The following is a 20,332-nucleotide window of genomic DNA, read 5'->3' as shown; positions in this document are numbered from 1 at the left end:
ATCTACAAGTAAACCTTTCCACACAAAATGCTGATGGTACTCCAAGGGGATGGGAGGAGCTGGAGAGGGGGGGTGTGGGTGGAAGTTTGCTGACAGCTCATGTTATTGGTATTATATTGCTCACTATATCAGTGTCAGACAGACTGCAGCAGTGTGCAGTTTGGCTGCTGCATTTCCTGTCTTACAACCTTGACTAAACTTCAGAGGTATGTTGGCTATAGCAATTTGGTTAATCCTGTGATTCTGGAAGTTGCAGGTTACATCTGAGTTCTTTTTATTCTTTTGTTTATTCACCGCCATGTTATCGCACGGTCCAATGATTTGGCAATGGATCACATATCTGTAACCCAGGTTCAATGTATTGTTTAGATATCCTGCACCTTTGATCAAGACCTTTGGTAAATGTATATAATAAGCTGCTGTTCATGCTGTCGTGTGAGTCAGTTATCACGGGATCTGTTCCCTTTCAGTTTGGCTACATTTCATTTCCTCATCAATGAGAGGTATGTCAGCCTGAGAAATGGAACAGTATCCCAAGTTTTCAAATCTGTTAATTGCAGAAACACAAAGGTCAGCTGCAGCGCAGCTTACATTCGGAGTAAGGCATCGATGTTTTGTCTCATCAAAAACTCCTGAATGCAGTTATGCAGATTATGTACAGCCTTTGGGTCTCCCTCAATTGGAATTGATCAGCAGTTCAGCCATAACCTCATTGAATAGAAGCCCGTCCTTAGAGGCTGAATGGCCCACTCGTGTTTCTAATAATTCATTGCTCCTAAGAAGAAATTACTCATGAGAGATCCTTCAATCATGGAAGACATTAGGGTTTAGCTGAGCCTTTCCTCACCCATACCCATATGAACAGAGTTTGATGCAGGAATCACTAGATGGTCATCAGTGATGAAGTTCTCCACCAAGTGAGCTGAGCAATTGTTGATACATTAAATGAAGGCATGTAGAAAACCTATATTCTCTTTCAGATACCGGTCCTTACAGATTATAGAGATAGAGTCATAGAGATGTACAGCATGGAAACATACCCTTCGGTCCAACCTGTCCAGATGGCCAAGAAAGCTTCAATACCAGTGATTTAATCATTGTCAGTGCAATTTCTTCCCAGAAAAAATGTTATATTACATCAGTTCTTTTCTATTGCATATCTGTCATGCAGACTCTCTACCACCATCTGACTTGGGTTAGGGTTTGGTCTTTGACGCTGTTAAAACCAGTGAAGGTGCACACCCCGTGAAGGTTAGTGTGGGTTAAAGTTCACATTCCTGATCACTGTACAGCCGGTCTTACTAGAAGGACTGTGACCATCAAGAAGCTGAAAGAGATTTCCTGGCAGCACTAATCAATGACGAAAGGGTCTTTGCACATTTCTTGGGAAATTCCTCATCAAGGCATTGTTAAACGCGACATTCATTTCCACTATACCAAGTTTTGCCCCAGTATTCTTAAAAACAATTTCAATAAGAATAGGTTTCATTTAGTTTTGGCCTTGTTAATAGGTTTTGCTATGAGAGAAAATGCTTAGAGGTGAGTTAGATACTGTAGGTGATAGTTGTTGCAGAAGGCAATCACGGGAATATGAAGTTACAATTGAGAACATGAAGGTGCTGCAGTATGCCTTGTAGCTTGAGGAACAGCTGGTGCTAAAGTAAGAGGGAGATGAGTGCGATGGCTGAGTGTGTAGAACATGCTGGCTGCACATGGATCTACTGGAATTGAAGCTTTTAACCCGATAAAACAGATCAGATGTCTCAGATAGCACACCCTCTCTCCCAAACCAGTGGCTCACAGGCTAAACATTAAAACTCTTCATAATTTCTCAATGGCAGCACAAAGCAGAAAAAAGGTTTACAAGGTGATAACTGAAGATTAGTAGAGCAGACATTACCAGTTTGAACCAAAGTCTGGAAAATTAAATTTTAGTGTGCCCAGAAAATGGGCAAAGTCTCTATGTGCCCTTTACCATTGGAGTGCAGCTTTCCTATCCTATCTTGGGGATGAGCAGGATTAATGTTCCATTGAACCTCTGCAGCCATAGGACACTAACTAAGGTACAAAGGCTGGCAGGCAGATAAATAGTGGGGTGGGGGGTAGGCAAGCAAAGTATGTGAGGCCAAGTTATCAGGGAATGCATTTTTGACACAGTGTTATTACTGGGGACTGGTGAGGACTGCAGATGCTGGAGATTAGAGTCTAGATTAGAGTGGTGCTGGAAAAGCACAGCAGGTCAGGCCGCATCAGAGGAGCAGGAAAATCGACGTTTCAGGCAGAAGCCCTTCATCAGGGCTTCATTCCTGATGAAGGGCTTTTGCCCGAAATGTCGGTTTTCCTGCTGTTCAGATGCTGCCTGACCTGCTGACCCTTTCCAGCACCACTCTAATCTAGACAGTGTTACTGCTGTTGATGTTGATGTTCTTTTGTAGGCCTCACTGCAGGGTGAATGTAAAGAATAGGTCTGTCTGTGAATACTTTAGTCATTGTCAGCACATGCTGAGGATTATACATCAGATTCACGGTGGTAACAGCATGGTTCTGAAGTGTGAATCAAATGCATGTTTGACATTCACTTCCTCGACAACCTGACACTTTTACTATGATTGCCACTTCCTGAAGCAATCCAGTTTCTGAGGCTTTTTGTTTTTGTTTTTGCCATATTTCAGAAAACTCTGGTGAGCTTCTCAGGATATAGTCCAGTACAGTGCTTCCCAAACTTTGTCCCACTGTGACCTTGTTCTGTGTCTTGAAAATTGTGACAATTTCTCAGTTAAACTGAAACCGGGGAGAGAAAAGGATAGGGGAAAAACCTGTGAGAGTGGGTATCTGTTAGAGCAGCAGCACAACTACATTAAATAAAAAATGAAAGAACTGTGGATGCTGTAAAGCAGAAATTGCTGGAAAAGCTCAGCATGACAGGCTGCATTGGTGGAGAGAAATCACAGTTTTGGGTCCAGTGACCCTTCTGCAGAGCAGCTACATTAACCTGTTTGTCACACTTAATAACCATTGTTTCCTCAGAAGTCTTTGGTCTACTGTATGCATTGACTTGGCTCTGTTCTGAGATTGGTGGGCATGTTATTGTCTTCGCCAGGTTTGCTTCTGTGTTGTCTGTCTGGTTGCACAATTCATTGTCAAGTCTTTTCACAATTCAGCAAGGTTATGACAATGTAGTTCACATTGTAAATCACTTGCTTCCATGACTCTTGCCTCCTCCTTGTCCAAACCTCAACAAGGAATCTAAACTAGCAATTGTACCTCTTGGGTAGAGCAAGCATATAACCTGGAATGTAGACTCTGGTGTTTGCTGGTTTGCTGCATTTTGTTCACCTTTTTAACCTTTGATTTGCTGCCAGCTTGGCGATCTGGGTGAGATGTTAATGTTGCTTGTTTGCAGATTGGCTGCCTTGGAGCTAAACGAGAGCAATCAATGTATTCCCTTGTTTTCATTGTGAAACAATTACATGGACAGCTTGTCTGAAAATGTTCTGTCAATAATTGTTAGCTAACGCCTGTCCCAGGACTGGACAGGGCAGGATTGGGCTCAATTGTGATGCCCACTGCAGTGAAACAGCCTGTCAACATTCAATGTCTAGGCTTATAGAGTCATACAGCATGGAAATAGACCCTTTGGTCCAACCAGTCCAAGTAGAACATAATCCCAAACTAAATAGTCCCACCTGCCTGCTCCCAGCCATATCCCTCCAAACCTTTCCTATTCATCTACTTATCCAAATGTCTTTTTAACATAACTGTGCCCACATCCACCACTTCCTCAGGAAGTTCATTCCACATGTGAATGTGTAAAAAAAAAAATTACTCCTTATGTCTTTTTAAAATCTCTCTCCACACTTTAAAAAAATATGCTCCCAGTCTTGAAATCCCCATCCTAAGGAAACGACAGCTCCAATAACTCCATTTCTACCCCTCATGATTTTATAATTTTCTGTAGGGTCACTCTTCAACCTTCTATCCTCCAGTGAAATAAGTTCCAGTTTATCCAGCCTTTCTTTATAACTCAAACCTTCCACACCTGGCAACATCCTGGTAAATCTCTTCCGTACCTTCTCCAGCTTAATAAATCCTTCCTGTAGTTGGGCAAGTAGAACTGGACACAGTATTTCAGAAGAGACCTCACCACTGTCCTATACAACCTCAACATGACTTCTCAACTCCTATATTCAAAGGACTGAGCAATAACAGCAAGCATGCTAAGTGCCTTTTTAACCACCCTGTCTGTATGTGATGAAGTATAACCCTGAACCCCTAGGTCCCTCTTCTCTAGAACTCCATCCAAGACACTACCATTAATTGTATAAGTCTTACCCTTGTTTGTTGTACCAAAATGCAATTCCCCTGCATTTATCCAGATTGAGCTCCATCTGCCATTTTTCAGACCATTGACCTATTTGATCAAGATCGCTTTGTAATTTTAGAAAACCACCTTTGCTGTTGGCCATGCCACCAATTTTGGTATCTTCTGCGAACTTACTAACCATGTCTCCTATATTCTTATCCAAATCATTTATATCAATGGCAAACAAAAGAGGACCCAGAACTGATCCCTGTGGAACACCACTGGTTACAAGCTTCCAGTCAGAAAAGCAACCCTCCACCACCACTCTCTGCCTCCTGCCGTAAACCAATTATGTATCCAATTGGCAAGCTCACCCTGAATCCCATGTGACCTAACTTTACTAATTAGTCTGCCGTGTGGAAACTTGGCGAAGGCTTTACTAAAGTCCAATAATTTCACGAAGGAAATCAGGAAGGCAAAGAGGGGATATGAGCTATCATTGGCAGATAAGGTTAAGGATAATCCAAACAGATTCTACAAGCACATTGAAACTTAAGAGGGTACATAGAGAGAGGGTAGGCCCCCTTAAATATCAAGGAGGTCATCTTTATGTTGAACACCAGGAGATGGGATAGGCACTAAATTATTATTTTGCTTCAGTTTTGATGTGGAGAAAGGAATAGAGGCTATAGAATGCAGAGAAATAAATTCTGATATTTTAAAACAGTTCATTTTACAGAAAAGGAGGTCCAGGAACTCTTAGAGAACATAAAGGTGGATAAGTCTCCGGGACCTGATCTAATCAATCCCACAACATTGTGGGAAGCAAGGGAGAGAATAGCAAGACCCCTTGCAGAAATATTTGCATCATCTATAACAACAAGTGAGGTGCCTGATGACTGGAGGATGGTTAATGTTCCTTTTTGAAAGAAAGGCTGTAAGGGGAAACTGCGGAACTAAAGACCAGTGAGTCTGACTTCAGTTGTGGGTAAATTGTTGGAGGCGATTTTTAAAGATAGGATTTATGGATCATTTGGAGAGGCAGAAATTGATCTGGGATAGCGTGGCTTTTGTGCAAGACTTATACATAGGCATAGGCAGAGATTAATAGTCTTTTAAGGATACCAGGGAAATGAAGGGATATGTAGATGGTGCAGGTAAGTGGGGTTGAGGTAGGAGATCACCTGGTGACATTACTGAATGGTAGAACAGACTCTGGTTCCCGGTCCTTTCCTTATCTTAATGTAATATGGAAGTGAGTAGTAACTGTGAGCAATTGGTATAATGGACCATGAACATGAGCAAAGAATCCATCTGTTGTTTTAATCTTGAAAGAGGATCAACAGTATTTATGGATGAACAGCACCAGGATCCGTTTCTCTAGAGGTCATGTCAATATCCCAGCAGACAGCGTCCATGCAGATTCAGGGCCACTGAGTCTGCAAGGAACACATGTGTTACAGTGTGCAGCATATAGCCTGTCCTGGACCTTACATTAGCTATCCCTTTTGATCAATCAAACTAATTGTTTTATTCCTGTCCAACTCTTACGTTGGTCAAATGTTAGAGTGCCAGGGTAATTTTATCTGATTTGTTAGCTTCGGTCAGGTTCTGGAGATTGCTTTATTGCTGTCATGTACGCTCAGGTCTCTTTGAAACAGTAGCTGTGGGACCAATGCTACCTGCAGATAGATTTATCTGCGAGATGGATTGTGACAGAGAACTGTCAACTTGCCAAATGCATTCCCCAGCAGGCTCTGAGTGGAAAGATGTGGCTAATTGCCAACTGGCTACCGGCCAGGGTCGAAATCCGATTTACAGATAGCTTCAGCTGCTACCTGTTCTTGGAGCACAATGTTAACTGTTTCACTGCTGGAGGCAGCTGGCAACTCATTTCAACTATACCCAGCTTAGGACAATGCAGTGGCCACAAAGTGAAATACCTGCAGGTCGTGACATGAAAGTGGAGTGATGGCAGTCTTCCTTCTGTTAAGATGGTGGTGCCCGCCATGTTGGTAGACCAAGGCAATGACAGCCCAGCAGGCAGACTGAGGCCTAGTCAGCAGAGGCCTCCTGCTGAGGACCTTGGCTGATGTTCAGCATAGGAAGAGGCCACAAGTTGGAAAGCGTGGAGTGGTCTCAAGGTGTACGAGAGGTTATGAATAAAAAAAAGGTACCATTCGGGTCAGCTTTGATACTGCAGTGAATTTCAACGCTGAATGAGATTTCCAGTCATAATAAATAAAGTAAAGCAATGCTAAAATGCCAAACGTGGGTACCTAGTATTCTAATGTAAGGCACAGTAGTATACAAGAAGTGACTGAAAACAAGGGTCAAAAGTCTACCTATGGTAAAGGTTTTGGGAGACACAGCAGAGATTAGATATAGAATACCATTCCTTCTATATGGTCTCCTGGATATGTTAGAGGAGCCATAAGTGAATCAAAGCATTTGGAGATAAGGTAGGAAAGTGGAGTTGAGAATTTTCAGATCAGCCATGATCTCACTGAAAGGTGAAGCAGATTCAATGGGTCAAACAGCCTTCTTCAGCTCCTGTCCCTTAGTAGACCGTGACTAAAACTGTACTCATCTGCTCTAGTTTCATTCCTTCTTTTACCATGGATTCTCTGAGATCCATTTTGCGAGACTGGCAGGATACAGGGGACTGCAAAACTGTAATGTTTGCAGTGCATTGCCATCATAACCACAGTGAGAACGTTCGAAGTTTATTTAGGGTCAGAATAGATGTAAATCCTAGCCTTACTTTAGGATTTCTACGGGGTTGATTAGAAGCAGAGCCTCCTCCAATCTTTTACATGGCCAGTAATAAAAGAGATGGCAAGTTTAGCAGGCTTTCCCAACGTTGTAAATTCCTATGTAGGATCAGTGGAACCATACCTGGTAGAAGCAGGGGTAATATGCTGGTAAATGGCAGAAGTATACACCAGAGGCCGGGTGAAACATAATAAGGTGGAGCAGATTTAGGATGGCGAGTTGAGGAGAAACTGCTTCAACCAAAGGGTTGTGAATCTGTGGAATTCCCTGCCCCAGTTGAGGCTACCTCATTGAATGTTTTTAAGGCAAAGATAGATTTTTGAACAGTAAAGGAGTTAAGAGTTATGGCGAGTGGGCGGGTTAAGTGGAGGAGTCATCAAAGGATAAGCCATGATTTTATGGAATGGCAGAGCAGGCTCGAGAGGCCAGATGGCCTACTCCTGCTCCTATTTCTTAATGACCCATTCAGTTTGTGGGCCAGAACCGTGGCTTTGATTCTTCCCTCCCCACAAAATAATTGAAGTATTATGAATTGACAAATCTCCTCTTCCTCTGGTTGCCTTTGGCTCCTGCTGGGATAAATTGCTGTAGATGTCAGTCACTCTGCAGTACAATGCCATAGTAGATAGGTATCAGCATTTTATTTAAACGTGGGCCGAAAGCTGACCCCCAACCAACATTTACTTTTCAACCTGATCTTTATCCTTCTGTTGGTTGCTGGACACTGTCATTCAGAATAATTCCTGCACTTTAGCTGGCCTGTTTTCTTCAAATATTTGGACTTTCTGGAACCTGAAATTGGGCCCCAGTACACAACTTTTGTCGAGGAGTTTGATGCAATTTAAATGTAAATCTGCTCCCACCCAAATGCTTTCAGAACGTTCTCAGCCTGTTCCCACAGGATGGAGCTTGGCTACAGAAAGTACTGCACTGTGCCAGCTCCTGAGGGGAGGCTTAACATTCAATACTGATTAGCTAAAGCTTTCCTTTATTTGAACTAACATTAGAAAACCATTTCAAAGCAGTTACAGGTTCTTGTGGGAGGAGATAACTCCTTTGCCTAGAGCATAAGGAAACAAGGAGATGTGTTTTTGTCCCACTGTGTAGGCCCATTTCAGTTTCCAACTTCAAACGTTTTTGGAGGAAATCGATCTTCACGAGCCCACACCTTTTTTTTTGGATGATTTTGTCAGGAATATCTCTTTTGAGAAATGCACCTCTCTCTCCACTGACCTTGGGATCTCCAGTAGGAGAAGGCTTTTGGCACACAGGCCTTCATCAGTCAGGACATTGCGTATAGACATTGGGAAGTTATGTTGCAGTTGTACAGGATGTTGGTGAGGCTGCTCTTGGAGTATTGTGTTCAGTTTTGGTCACCTTGCCATAGGAAGGATGTTATCAAACTGGAAAGAGTGCAGAAGAAATTTATAAGGCTGTTGCCAGGACTCAAGGGTCTTGGGTAAAGGGAGAGGTTGGACAGGCTAGGACTTTTTTCTTTGAGCATAGGAGTCTGAGGGAGGATCTTAAAGAAGTGTATAAGATCATGAGAGGCACGGATAGTGTGAATTCACTCAGTCTTTTTCCAGTTGAAGGTTAGAGGAGAAAGAATAAAAGGGAACCCGAGGGGCAACTTTTTTACAAAGAGGGTGTTACGTATATTGTGAGTTTCTGCATGGTTCTGGACCCAAAGGTCCGAGACTAAGAGGAGTATGCATCACTAGATTGGTATAACTGGGAACTGGTATGGGAGAGTCAATATTAATGTAAAACAATAGGAACACAAATAACCAAAGTAATGCAGCCAAAGGACAAGCTGATACAGGACAGCAATGTGTCAGCCAGAAAACAGCAAGAAAGTTCCAATAAATCTCCAGGGTATGTCATTTGGGTTCTGCAAAAAGCAGAAGCCTTTAACAATTTTATTTATAAAAACTACAGGAATATAAGTGCACAGTCATGACAAGTGTGTAGTCTTCGCACTTACTAAGCTTTATTAGATATAGTTAAAAATCACAAAACACCAGATTATAGTCCAACAGGTTTAATTGGAAGCACTAGCTTTCGGAGCGACGCTCCTTCATCAGGTGGTTGTGGAGGACACAATTGTAAGACACAGAATTTATAGCAAAAGTTTACAGTGTGATGTGACTGAAATTATAACATTGAAAAATATCTTGATTGTTTGTTGAGTCTCTCATCTGTTCGAATACCATGATAGTGTCACTTCTTTCATATGTAAATCACAAAACTTTTTTAAAAGTTACATTCTCAGGTCAACTGTAACAATTTGTATTAGCCAGATATTGTTGAAGGTGTTAGCCCCCTGTGTTCTCTGTCTGTGCCGTAATGTTTCGACTGATTCTAATCTAAAAAGTGAGTTAACAAAGTCTTACATGAATTCATGCAGTATTTGAGCAAAGTACAATGTAACACTGCAAGTACAAATTCACCCCACAAACGTATATTTATATGTGTGCATGTGGGTTTTTTTTGTGTGTGTGTGTGTCTGTCTGTCTGTCTATCTGGGGTGGGGGTTTGTGAGTGTGAGAGAGAATGTATATGTGTGTGTCTTGTGAGTGTGGAGTGTCTAAGTCTGTGAGGGGATGCGTGTGTGTGTGTGTGTGTATGGGAGTGCCTGTGTGTGCGTATAGTGCAATAGTGGTCACCTATAGTGTGACATGAATCCAAGGTCCCGGTTAAGGCCCTCCCTATGGGTATGGAACTTAGCTACACAGGCGCGCACATACGGGCACCCCTACACACACACACACACCCTATGTACACACACAGGCACCCCTATACACACACACACGGACACATGTATACACAGACACTCACACACCCCTATGGACACACAGACTCCCACACTCTCACATGCATCCTCTCACAGACTTAGACACTCTGCACTCACATACACACACATATACACTCTCATTTACACTCTCAACACCCCCACCCCAGACAGACAGACAAGCAGACACACACATACTCACAACCCCCCATCCCAGACACACATACTCACACATGCATCCCCTCACAGACTTAGACACCCTACACTCACATGACACACACATACACACTCTCTCACACTCACAACCCCCCACCCCAGATAGACAGACAGACACACACAAAAAAAAACCCCACATGCACACATATACATATACGTTTGAGGGGTGAATTTGTACTTGCAGAGTTACATTGTACTTTGCTCAAAAACTGCATGAATTCATGTAAGACTTTGTTAACTCACTTTTTAGATTAGAATCAGTCTAAACATTACGGCACAGTCAGAGAACACAGGGGGCTAACACCTTCAACAATATCTGGCTAACACCAATTGTTATAGTTAACCTGAGAATGTAACTTTTAAAAAAAGGTTTTGTGATTTACATATGAAAGAAGTGACACTATCATGGTATTCGAACAGATGAGAGACTCAACAAACAATTAAGATATTTTTCAATATATAATTTCAGTCACATCACACTGTAAACTTTTGCTATAAATTCTGTGTCTTACAATTGTGTCCTCCACAATCACCTGATGAAGGAGCGTCGCTCCGAAAGCTAGTGCTTCTAATTAAACCTGTTGGACTATAACCTGGTGTTGTGTGATTTTTTAACTTTGTACACCCCAGTCCAACACCAGCATCTCCAAATCATTGTTAGATATAGCTATTTACACAGCATGATAACAAAAGAACATTCTGTTGAACTGATGCAAGTCCAAGCTCTGCTTCAGATTCACCTTGATTTGCAACTGATCATTTCCGACCTTAGTGAACAAAGTTTAAAAAAAAGTCCAACAGGTTTATTTGGAAGCACGAGCTTCCAAAGCACTGCTTCTTTATCAGGTGGTTATGGAGCAGAATCCTAAGACACAGACTTTATAGCAACAGGATTGCAGTGTCATGGAATGTAATATTAAACAAATTTAGCTGGAGTCTTTCATCTTTTGGAATGACCGTGTTAGTTTGGTTTCCTTCATATGTAATCCCAGAACATATTTAAAGTTACATTCTCAAGATAGCTTTTAACAATAGGTATCTTCTCAGCTCAGATAAAGCATTGAAGGTGTGAAGTTAAAGTCTGTCTGTGTCCCAATGTTAGGTCTGACTGATTCTATTTCTAAAGTGGGAGTTACAGAATCTTACATAGATTAATGCAGTTTTTGAGCAAAATAAAATGTAATTCTGCAAGTACAAATTCACTCACAAACTTGTGTGTGTGTGTGTGTGCGCGCATGCCCGCGTGCAGGGGAGACCAAGTGAGTGTGTGCTTGTGGGGGTGTGTGTGGGGGGCTGTGAGTCTCAGTGAGAGTGTGTGCGTCTGTGTGTGTGTGTGTGTGTATAATATAGTGGGGTCACCTGAAGTATGACATGAACCCAAGGTCCCAGTTGAGGTCATCCCCATAGAACCGAACTTGGCTATCAGCCTCTGTGTCTTACCACCTGATGAAGGAGTGGCACTTTGAAAGTTAGTGATTCCAAATACACCTGTTGGACTATAACCAGGTATTGTGTGTTTTTTAACTTTGTTCACCATAATCTAACACTGGCACCATCGAATTGATCTTAGTGAAGGTACAGTTAACTCTTTACTCTTTACTCGGTTAGAGCGCACATGGTCCATGAATAATGTTGACTGAACCAATTCTTTGCAGCCTTCTTGATCATTTGGAGAGTATGAAGCCAACTAATCCTCTGGCACTTGCATGGACAAGGCCTGCCTCAGCCTCAGTGATTCTGCATCATATCCCTTCTTTCAACTCCTCCTTCATCTTGGGAAAAAAACAGAAGTAAAACGTTTACAGTCATCAAAATCTGGGCAGGATAAATTCCTAAACACAACCATTCTGCAGTCAGAAATAAAGCTCTCAAAAACAAAGAATGACACTGAGGACATGCTGCAGTTTAAACACAGAATGGGCCTGACCTGAACTAACCAACCAATGTGAACACAGGTAGTAATCTTGTAAGAAAATGGAAGAATTGTGTATGGCTTCACCTAACGGCTATTTCTGTATAATTTCCCATTGAAATGAAGCTCTTAGAGAATGTGCCTGAAATGGCAGAAACACAAGGATTCAACTCCGTGCTTTTGGTCAAGGATCCAGGAATACGGATCCCCACCTGAATTCCCAGCTGTCATTCACCTCTGCTGTGAACGATCTTGCTACGTTAATGATTTACAAGGAAAATACCATGGTTGCGGGAAATCTGTAATTAAATCTGAGAATGCAAGAAATGTTCAATAGTTTAGGTAGCATCTGTGGACAGCAAAAGAGAGAGAAAATTTCACGTTGGTGACTATATGTCAAAACAAGAAATTAATGGAGAAGTCTAGAACCAGGTAAAAGATGGGGAAAGAGAGGAAATATTAAGCAAAGATCTGGGATTAGGTGGAGAGCACAAGTTAATTGGCCTCTAAGTAACTACTTGAAGCTAAGACGCAGTAAATTTATGCACTTGAGTTTTGAGAACTTTGCAGTTCAAGCAGATCCTAAGGTTAGTATTCAAATAAAAGCTGTTCTTAATTGAGAAATTCTTGCGGCAAAATGGAAACCTTATCGATAAGGATATTCAATGCTGTGTATTTAGTGCTCTTTCCCTTCATTGCCCTTCACTCCTCAGAAATATCAATGAGGAGTTTGTATCTATAATGGTTTTGCTTTACTCTGAATTCAACACCTCCAGGTTGGAAGGTGTCTCACTCCTCTACTCCTCGATCTGGCTTTGCTGACAGTGGATTTCAGTGGGAAACTGTTGACAGCTTTCAGAAAATGATTCAGGTACCCACCTGTATTCTCATCTTGTTTCACAATTCAAACCCCGAATTCAGCTTTCTGGCTGCAATTCTCAACCAATTTGCTGTCATAACAGGAGTCCAACAGAATTTTAGGTGATTTTAAACTGGTGATTGTTGGAGACAATTGTATGAAGATTTCTCCGATGTCGTTCAAAGCTGTTGGTTGTGGCACTTCCATCTCAAAATCCAAAGTCTGTGGGTCAAGTCCCACTTTGTAGGCTTGGAACACAAAATTAAAGCTGACTCCAGTGCAGTGCTGTAAGAGCGCTGTGCTACTGAAGGTTCCATCGTTCTAATGAAAGGCTCCGTGCATACAGATGTTCAGGTTGGGTTGACGTTTCTTGATAAAGCATTTCCATTGCAAAGCCCAAAAGCAGGACCCGGGAAGACTTTTTGATTTGATTTATAATTGTCACATGTGCCACAGTGCAGTGAAAAGTATTGTCTTGTGTGTTATACAGGCAGATCACACCATGCATAAATACATCAGGGTAATAGGACAGAATGCAGTGTTATTGCTACAGAGAAGGTGCAGAGAGAGGTTAGCTTTAATGCTTTTAGGTGCCAACAACCAATTTACTGGCTGCCACAGATGTTGCTTTTCAATAAAAGATGCCTTCAACCCTCCAGAATGGATGGTCTGCTTACTGCTGAGGCTGCAGTTCCTGAGAGATGGTACCTCAATGGCTGTGCATCCTTGATGAATTTTCTGGAAGGTTGTAGGAGGCAGGGTGATCAGACCCTGGTGTTAGGGAAGGGAGTTGAGGTTTGTGATCCACCAGTAGCTCCATTGCTTCAGGAGTTGCTATTGCTGCTGGGCACTCCTATGTGTGGGTCACAGAGCATCTGGCTCCTTTGTAACATACTGGAATGCTGCTATACCCCTTCGGTGTTCTTACCATGCCACTACAGAAAAACAGTTCACAAAGGCAGGACATTATTTTGTGGTGAGGTTTGATGCCTCACATCTATGGATTTTGGTTCAAGACAGATTGCTGGAAGAGAAAGCAAGGTTACAAACTGTCTTCAGGTCTGGACTTCCTTATAATGCTGATTTTTATGTATTAAGGTGAAATGTTAAATGGTATTCAGAGTATCAGACATGGTATTACCAGGCTGCAATTGGCCTATTACATTGTTGAGGCAATTCCATGAACTTTATCACCTACTGGTAGTTGATGTAGTCCACATGCTTCTCTGCACTTGTTCCTCTCTTCTTCCTGAACTCCGCCCACACTGTACTATTTATTCCCAGTGAGAAGCAGCTCTGTGACATCACCACAAAGTTGCTGCATGGTCAAGAAGCCTGTCCACAACAGAGTGGCTTTTAATTGGCTACTTAACTAATTCAACTGTTCTCCCAGCAGACAACAAATTTGCCAACTTTGCCACCACCGTGCCATAATGCCAACAAAGTGATAAAACATTGGGCACCCTTCCCGATTCTTTTCCTCCCCATATTTTGCCAACTGTCTCACCTCACCTAATGTGCCCAGAAACATCAGACCATTGCCTACTTTCATATAGTGCAGAGGTGAAATGCTGATTTGTAGGATGATGGATCCAGACATGTCTTCAAAGAACCTATTATTGTTCATTAATTATTAGAATGATTGTTATTAATTTCATTACTTCACCCAGACTTGCCATTTTTAAGTGCTTCAGTTTTGATTCATGATGCTTTCTTTCTTCAAAAAAAAACACTGAGATTTGTACAGGTTGGTGGAAGTTAAATTGTCCCTCTCCGGTCTGATCCTGATGTGCTGTTACATTGCAGACGTTGATGAATGCGCAGGGAACAGGTCTCCTTGCCAGCAAAGATGTCAGAATGTGGTGGGCAGCTTTCAGTGTTCCTGTCAGCCTGGTTTCTACCTGCACAGCAATGGCCTTTCCTGCACAGGTAGGAAACACCTCTTCATTTCAAATGTGTTGTTTGTTGTAGTTATTCCTGAACTTAGGGACAGAAGTTTAAATTTTCATAAATACTTCACCTTATAACCCTCCGATAATTCTTGTTATGTTATTACGTTGACTATTTAAACAAAATGTTTACATAAGTTTTGCCTTTCTTGCAAAAGGCACAGACTGTTGCCAGGATACAATACCAATGGTATTCAGCTGAATGCCCATTCATCACTTGGTTACTTAGAACTAAATCTACCCAGCTGGGATACTTGTTCCATTTATTGGCTAATATCAAGCCAAAGTAATATGCCCAATCCCTGTGTAACAATTGCTTTCTTGGCTTTTGCAAGAGGAAGGGTTTGTATGAAACCATTAAAATGTTGGTGTGTTGCAGTATTTCCAAAGCATCACTGAACCTCTCAGTGTCAGTCTAAAAGAATTAGAGAGCGCGCGAGAGCGAGAGAGAGCGAGTGTGTGTGTGTGTGATGCGCATGCACGAGAGAGAGAGAGACACCAATTCTGTTGTTTACTACAGAAAATGTGAGAGCTCTTGTCGATATTGAAGAGACCAATGTCATAAAGTTTTAAATGATGTTGAAAGATTTGGCTAGCATCAGCTGGAGGGTAAAATGTTAACTTAACATGTACATTTAAAATGGTTGAGTGATCAGAGATTGTCCAGCTGGGAAGGAAGGGCGAGTTATGCATCACGTTGACAGGTTGCAGGAGAATAGTGTGTTTACATAAAGGTTACAGTGTACCTGCTGAAGGTGACCTTTGTTGGGCTTTAAATGCTAAATGGGAGAATGTTTTTGTCGTCCTTGGCATAAATTGCCTACTGAAATAGTTGTTGGACTTTTTTTTTGAATGATCATTCTGGGATGGTTGTAGATGTTAAACTATTCTCTCTAGCTTAGAACCTTGCAGATTTTGTTGGTTAAAGTTCTGTTTGGGATTACAACAGTTTATCTGTTCCAGCTTCATGTGGAATCATAGAATATATGCTGCACAATAGGCCATTTGGTCTGACAATGTGTTACAATTCCCAGAGAGACGAATAATTTTTAAGAAGTGAAATTAATTTCCTAGCGCCAAAATGTCAGGTTTTAAAACATTTATTTTAACAGACAAGATGGGCTAAACATTACCTAGGCAAGTAATACTCCCATCTATAGAAAAGATAATTTCTACATCAACTCATTAACACAGCTGAAATCCCCATGTCATGTTTACACATCATGCCTCTCTTTCTCTGTGGATATATAACCTTGTAGTACAGTTCCAAATTCCTCCTGGCTTTTCAATGATAGGCCACACATCAGGCCAAGTCTTCTAGTTTCCTTCGAAAAGTCTTCTGGTGGGAAGACACCCTCTGATGACTCCTTGACCTTTGTATCTCTAGATGTTTAATCTCTTCACACAGGGAATCCATTATCACCAGCATACTGCTTGGCGTGATAACACAAAAACGTTGTTTGTCTCTGCTTAACACAACAGAAGGTCTTCCAGGATTATCAGACTCTTGGACAGTCATAGTTACTATTTAGAAAGACCAGCTGCCTCTCTTTTCTGTCAAGGTGTGGAAACTGGTACTTGTGTTTGTAAGTTTCATCAGTGTTTATACTTCATAAAAATCTCCTAATCTAATTCATCTTCACCCCACCAGCATAAGTCTTATGTGTTTATCTAGTTTCCCCTTAAAATAATCCATTGCCAATAATATTTAATTATTTTGTGTGATAACAAGCTCCAAGCTCTAATCACTGGCTTGTTTCTCCTGAATTCCTTTCTTGAATTAATGACTCTATTATCTTGTAACTCAAGTTTTCATTTTCTGTACAAGTAATAGAATCATACTGTTGTTATCTTGATTTGCTGTAGCTTCGGCAATATCAGAAATGCTGAGATAAGGAGCCAAGTGTGTGGAGATAGCTGTCTCATGCAGTCAATTTGTGTTTCTTTAAAATGTAAACATTTAAACACCGTGGGTGTTGCTGGCTGGGCCAGCACTTATTGCCAATCCCTAATTTTCCGAAGGGCAGTTCAGAGTCAACCACATTGCTGTGGGTTTAGAATCACATGTAAACCAGATCACGTAGTTCCCTAAAGGGCAAGAGTGAAGCAGATAGATTTTTTTACGACAATTGACAGTGCTTACATGCTTAGCATTAGGATAAGTACAAGAATAGGAAAGGTTTGGAGGGATGTGGGCCAAGATCAGGCAGGTGGGGCTAGTTTAATTTGGGATTATGTTCGGCATGGACTGGTTGGACCAAGGGATCAGTTACTGTGCTGAACAACTCTATGTCAGGTTAGGGAGTGAAGTCCAGTGTTTCTGAAAAACCTTGGTCAGACCTTCTCATTTTCCAAACTAAAGGTGAAAGTGTGCCAGCAGAGGAAGGAGCAAGCTAACAATGTCCCAGACAAAAACACGTCAAACCAAATATCGCTGTGACTCAATCTACAGACTCTGGTAGCTGCTTAGACAAGCTGAACCCAAACAGCACTGGCAAACAATAACATCTCTTTCCATTCTCCAACTGTGGTCAAAATTCCACCCCAGTAAAAACTGCAGATACCGTGATGTTCAGCTTTAATATATTTCAGCTTTAAGTAATAAAGAGAGGACACACTGTGGCATTCCTTCCAGAATTAAAATTTGCTCAATAAAGCCCAGTGGAGCTGGGTAATGGGCAGACTGTCAATGTTGATTTGTCAGTGTGGAGTAATTTGAAACAGAGGTTCTGACTGACTGTGACCCGTCAGTTCCTCTGCTTGTTCCGTGAAACCCTACAAAGCTTTCAGTGAAACAGGCCACATTGACAAGCTGAAAAAAAAACTGAAGGAAGAGGTCAATTTATTTGACAGTTTCATTATGGCTTACTTTGACTGGTGTTGCTCTTATTGATTTCATATACTTGGCTTTTATTTTGACTTTAAACTTTATTCAGAACGTATGTGAAAATACTTGGCCTCTATCCATGGAAAGCACATTTTCTATATCTTTCCTATTACATTCATCAGTTGGAATTTTCTTTCAGTTTAATTGCTAAGTATTGGGAACTGGGAATAAATCCCAGAACAACCACTACCCCTGACCAGCCAACCAGTATTGGATACCAGAAACACATCTCAATCCATACACAGTGTTGGATACTGAAAACATACCTCAGTAGTCCCCCACCTCTGCTAATATCCCGGTGCTAAATACTGGAGTGTATTTCATTCCCATCACCCCTCCCTCAACTCTGAAGTTTCGGATGCTATGAATGTATCTCACGGACCCAACACCAATATTGGAGACCGAAGATGGATCTCACTCCTCCACTGAGTGTTGGATGTTGGGAATTAACTCAATAATGCTGAAGTCTGCTAACCTCCACATTCCCCGACCCCCACGCCCCACACCACCCCAGTCCGTGGGCCTCTGCAGTGGATCTCGTTCTCTACTTCCTTTGCCTTCTATATAGATACAGCAATGGTATTTCATACTCTCCCTTCACAATGCTGGATACTGGAGATTAACTCATTCCCTTATTGAGTGCTAGTTACTTGGAAAGTATATCCGGTGTTGGATACTGGAGATGTCTCTTATTTCCTGTTGGAGAATTGGGGTTGGATTGTACCAGCCCTCTAATGGTAGACTGGGGCATCTGATCTAAAAACAATGAAAGGTTAGGGTGTTTGCAGTGACAGAGTAGCTGATGGACAACTGCCCTTCCCAGAATCCAACTGAAAACCTAATGTGGCCAATTAAGGACCCCTGTTGTAACTGTGGGCACTTTAGATAAGAGTTCCCTCCTGTTCTATGCACCTACTGATGTCCTTGCAGCTTCAGTGCCGAACAGAACCCACTTAGCTGGATTGGAGGACAGTATCTTTCCGTGGTTTTCTCTTCCAGGTGTAATCCTAATAGAGACTGCTGAGCTGCTCATTCACTGATTGGCTCTGACAGTAGCTAATTATTAAAATGTGGCAGTGTCTGCAAACAGTTGCTGTGGGGTCACCCCTGGCTTTGGTGCACATTGTAAGAGCCCCTACCATATGTATAAAATTCCATCCAAGAAATGAATCTTCCTTGCTCCTGAATGCTGCTTATTCTAAGTCTTTGTCAGAATTTTATCTACTCCCTGTCAACCCTGACAAACTGGAGGAGTTTGCCAATATGTCAGAAATCAGGCACTTATCTCAGCTACATCCATTTTTCACAAGAAACCACCCAGGAGGAATACTTAGGAATAGTAGTGGTTTAAATACCAATCTATTACAAGCCCATATAAGACCAAGTTAACAACCTCATGCACATCCTAAGCCACAAATCTTCTCGAGGATTCTGAAGCCCATATGATGATTTGATGTGAACCAGTGTGTTTTTAATATTTTTTTAAAAAGTAGAGAGAGTTATTCTCTGAGCAGTCAATGGTTTCCCACACTTGAATTCCACTGTTCAAACAGGCAGGTATACGATTATTATTAGGAGCAGTAATGGTAACTTGGAATTTATTTCCATTTATCTAAAGATCATACAATTTGAAACACCAATTGCTTGGACATTATCTGAAGTAACTTTTTCATACTTAACTCTGATCAAAGAATTAAAAACATGCAAAGGATTCGCAAGCATATATACCTTTTAGAATATAAAGTCATGCACCCTACAATTTCAGTGCACAAAGCGATCTTAAGTTGACGAGTGTACACTTTTTGGAGGGTTATATTGCAGGTCTGTGAGATGACAATAGCTAATAGTCGTGCCCTTTTGCCACTCCCCTCCAACAGTGTGTGCTTTGAGTATGACCACATCCCCGACAATTGCTTTTACCAGCGGAATGAGTGAACCAAGATTGATTTAACAATCTCTTAATAATGGACCTCAAAACTGATTCTTAAGAAAAGAAGCATTTTGCATTCCTCTAATAACATAACTTGATTTGAGTCAGCCCCTTAATGGTCAGTAAATGTAGACCAGATCATCATTCATGAAGACCAATGATGAAAAATGTCTTTTTGTGGCTCATTGAATAGGTGATCCAAACAGCCATGAAGGTGTCAGTCTTTCTGTTATGTAGGTGAATTCAACTGGGCAAAAAATTGTGATGCCACAGTGGAAGTCATGCTCTTAGCCTGGAAAAGGGAAAGTTATTTCAAATTTAGATTTGGAAAAATGGGTTTCCCTTTCCTAGAGTCAATCAAGGTCAAAGTCAATCATTGAGACAGAAGCCAAGACATCTTTCTATGTGGATAGAATTTATTGACTTCTCAGCATTACAGCTCATTTGGCCCACTAGTAGCTCCGTTTAGTATGCTCCCCAGTCACTGAACTAATCTGTTAACCCCAAATACCTACTTACCTACCTAGCTTATTAACAGATAACAGATTCACTTTTTCTTCTCTTCAGATAAAGCTTCTAAAGACTTACAAACAAAACTGGTGAAAATTAGACAAAATAATTTATTTCATATTCTAGATCTTACCTTGTATTGCTACCATTATCTCCCTTCTTTCTTTACAAAAAAAAGGGTATGTTTAATCACGCAGCAA

At 41.4% G+C, this 20,332-nt stretch overlaps 1 protein-coding gene across 7 annotated transcripts in view; it reads left to right on the top strand.

Moving 5' to 3' along the window:
* Nucleotides 1–20,332, top strand: part of LOC140493514 (kielin/chordin-like protein) — a 328,873-nt gene that overhangs the window by 160,626 nt on the left and 147,915 nt on the right. For all 7 annotated transcript variants that reach the window (XR_011963701.1, XM_072592025.1, XM_072592028.1 and 4 more), the window contains exon 8: nucleotides 14,663–14,785. Coding sequence is in view for 6 of the 7 variants with exons in the window: in XM_072592025.1 (XP_072448126.1) it covers nucleotides 14,663–14,785 (123 nt within the window). In the remaining variant the exon portion in view is untranslated. The remainder of the gene's footprint in view (nucleotides 1–14,662; nucleotides 14,786–20,332) is intronic.

Source organism: Chiloscyllium punctatum, chromosome 22 (genome assembly GCF_047496795.1).
Source record: "Chiloscyllium punctatum isolate Juve2018m chromosome 22, sChiPun1.3, whole genome shotgun sequence".
NCBI lineage: Eukaryota > Metazoa > Chordata > Chondrichthyes > Orectolobiformes > Hemiscylliidae > Chiloscyllium > Chiloscyllium punctatum.
Note: the sequence above shows the minus strand (reverse complement) of the source record. Positions and strands in the feature narration are given on the sequence as shown.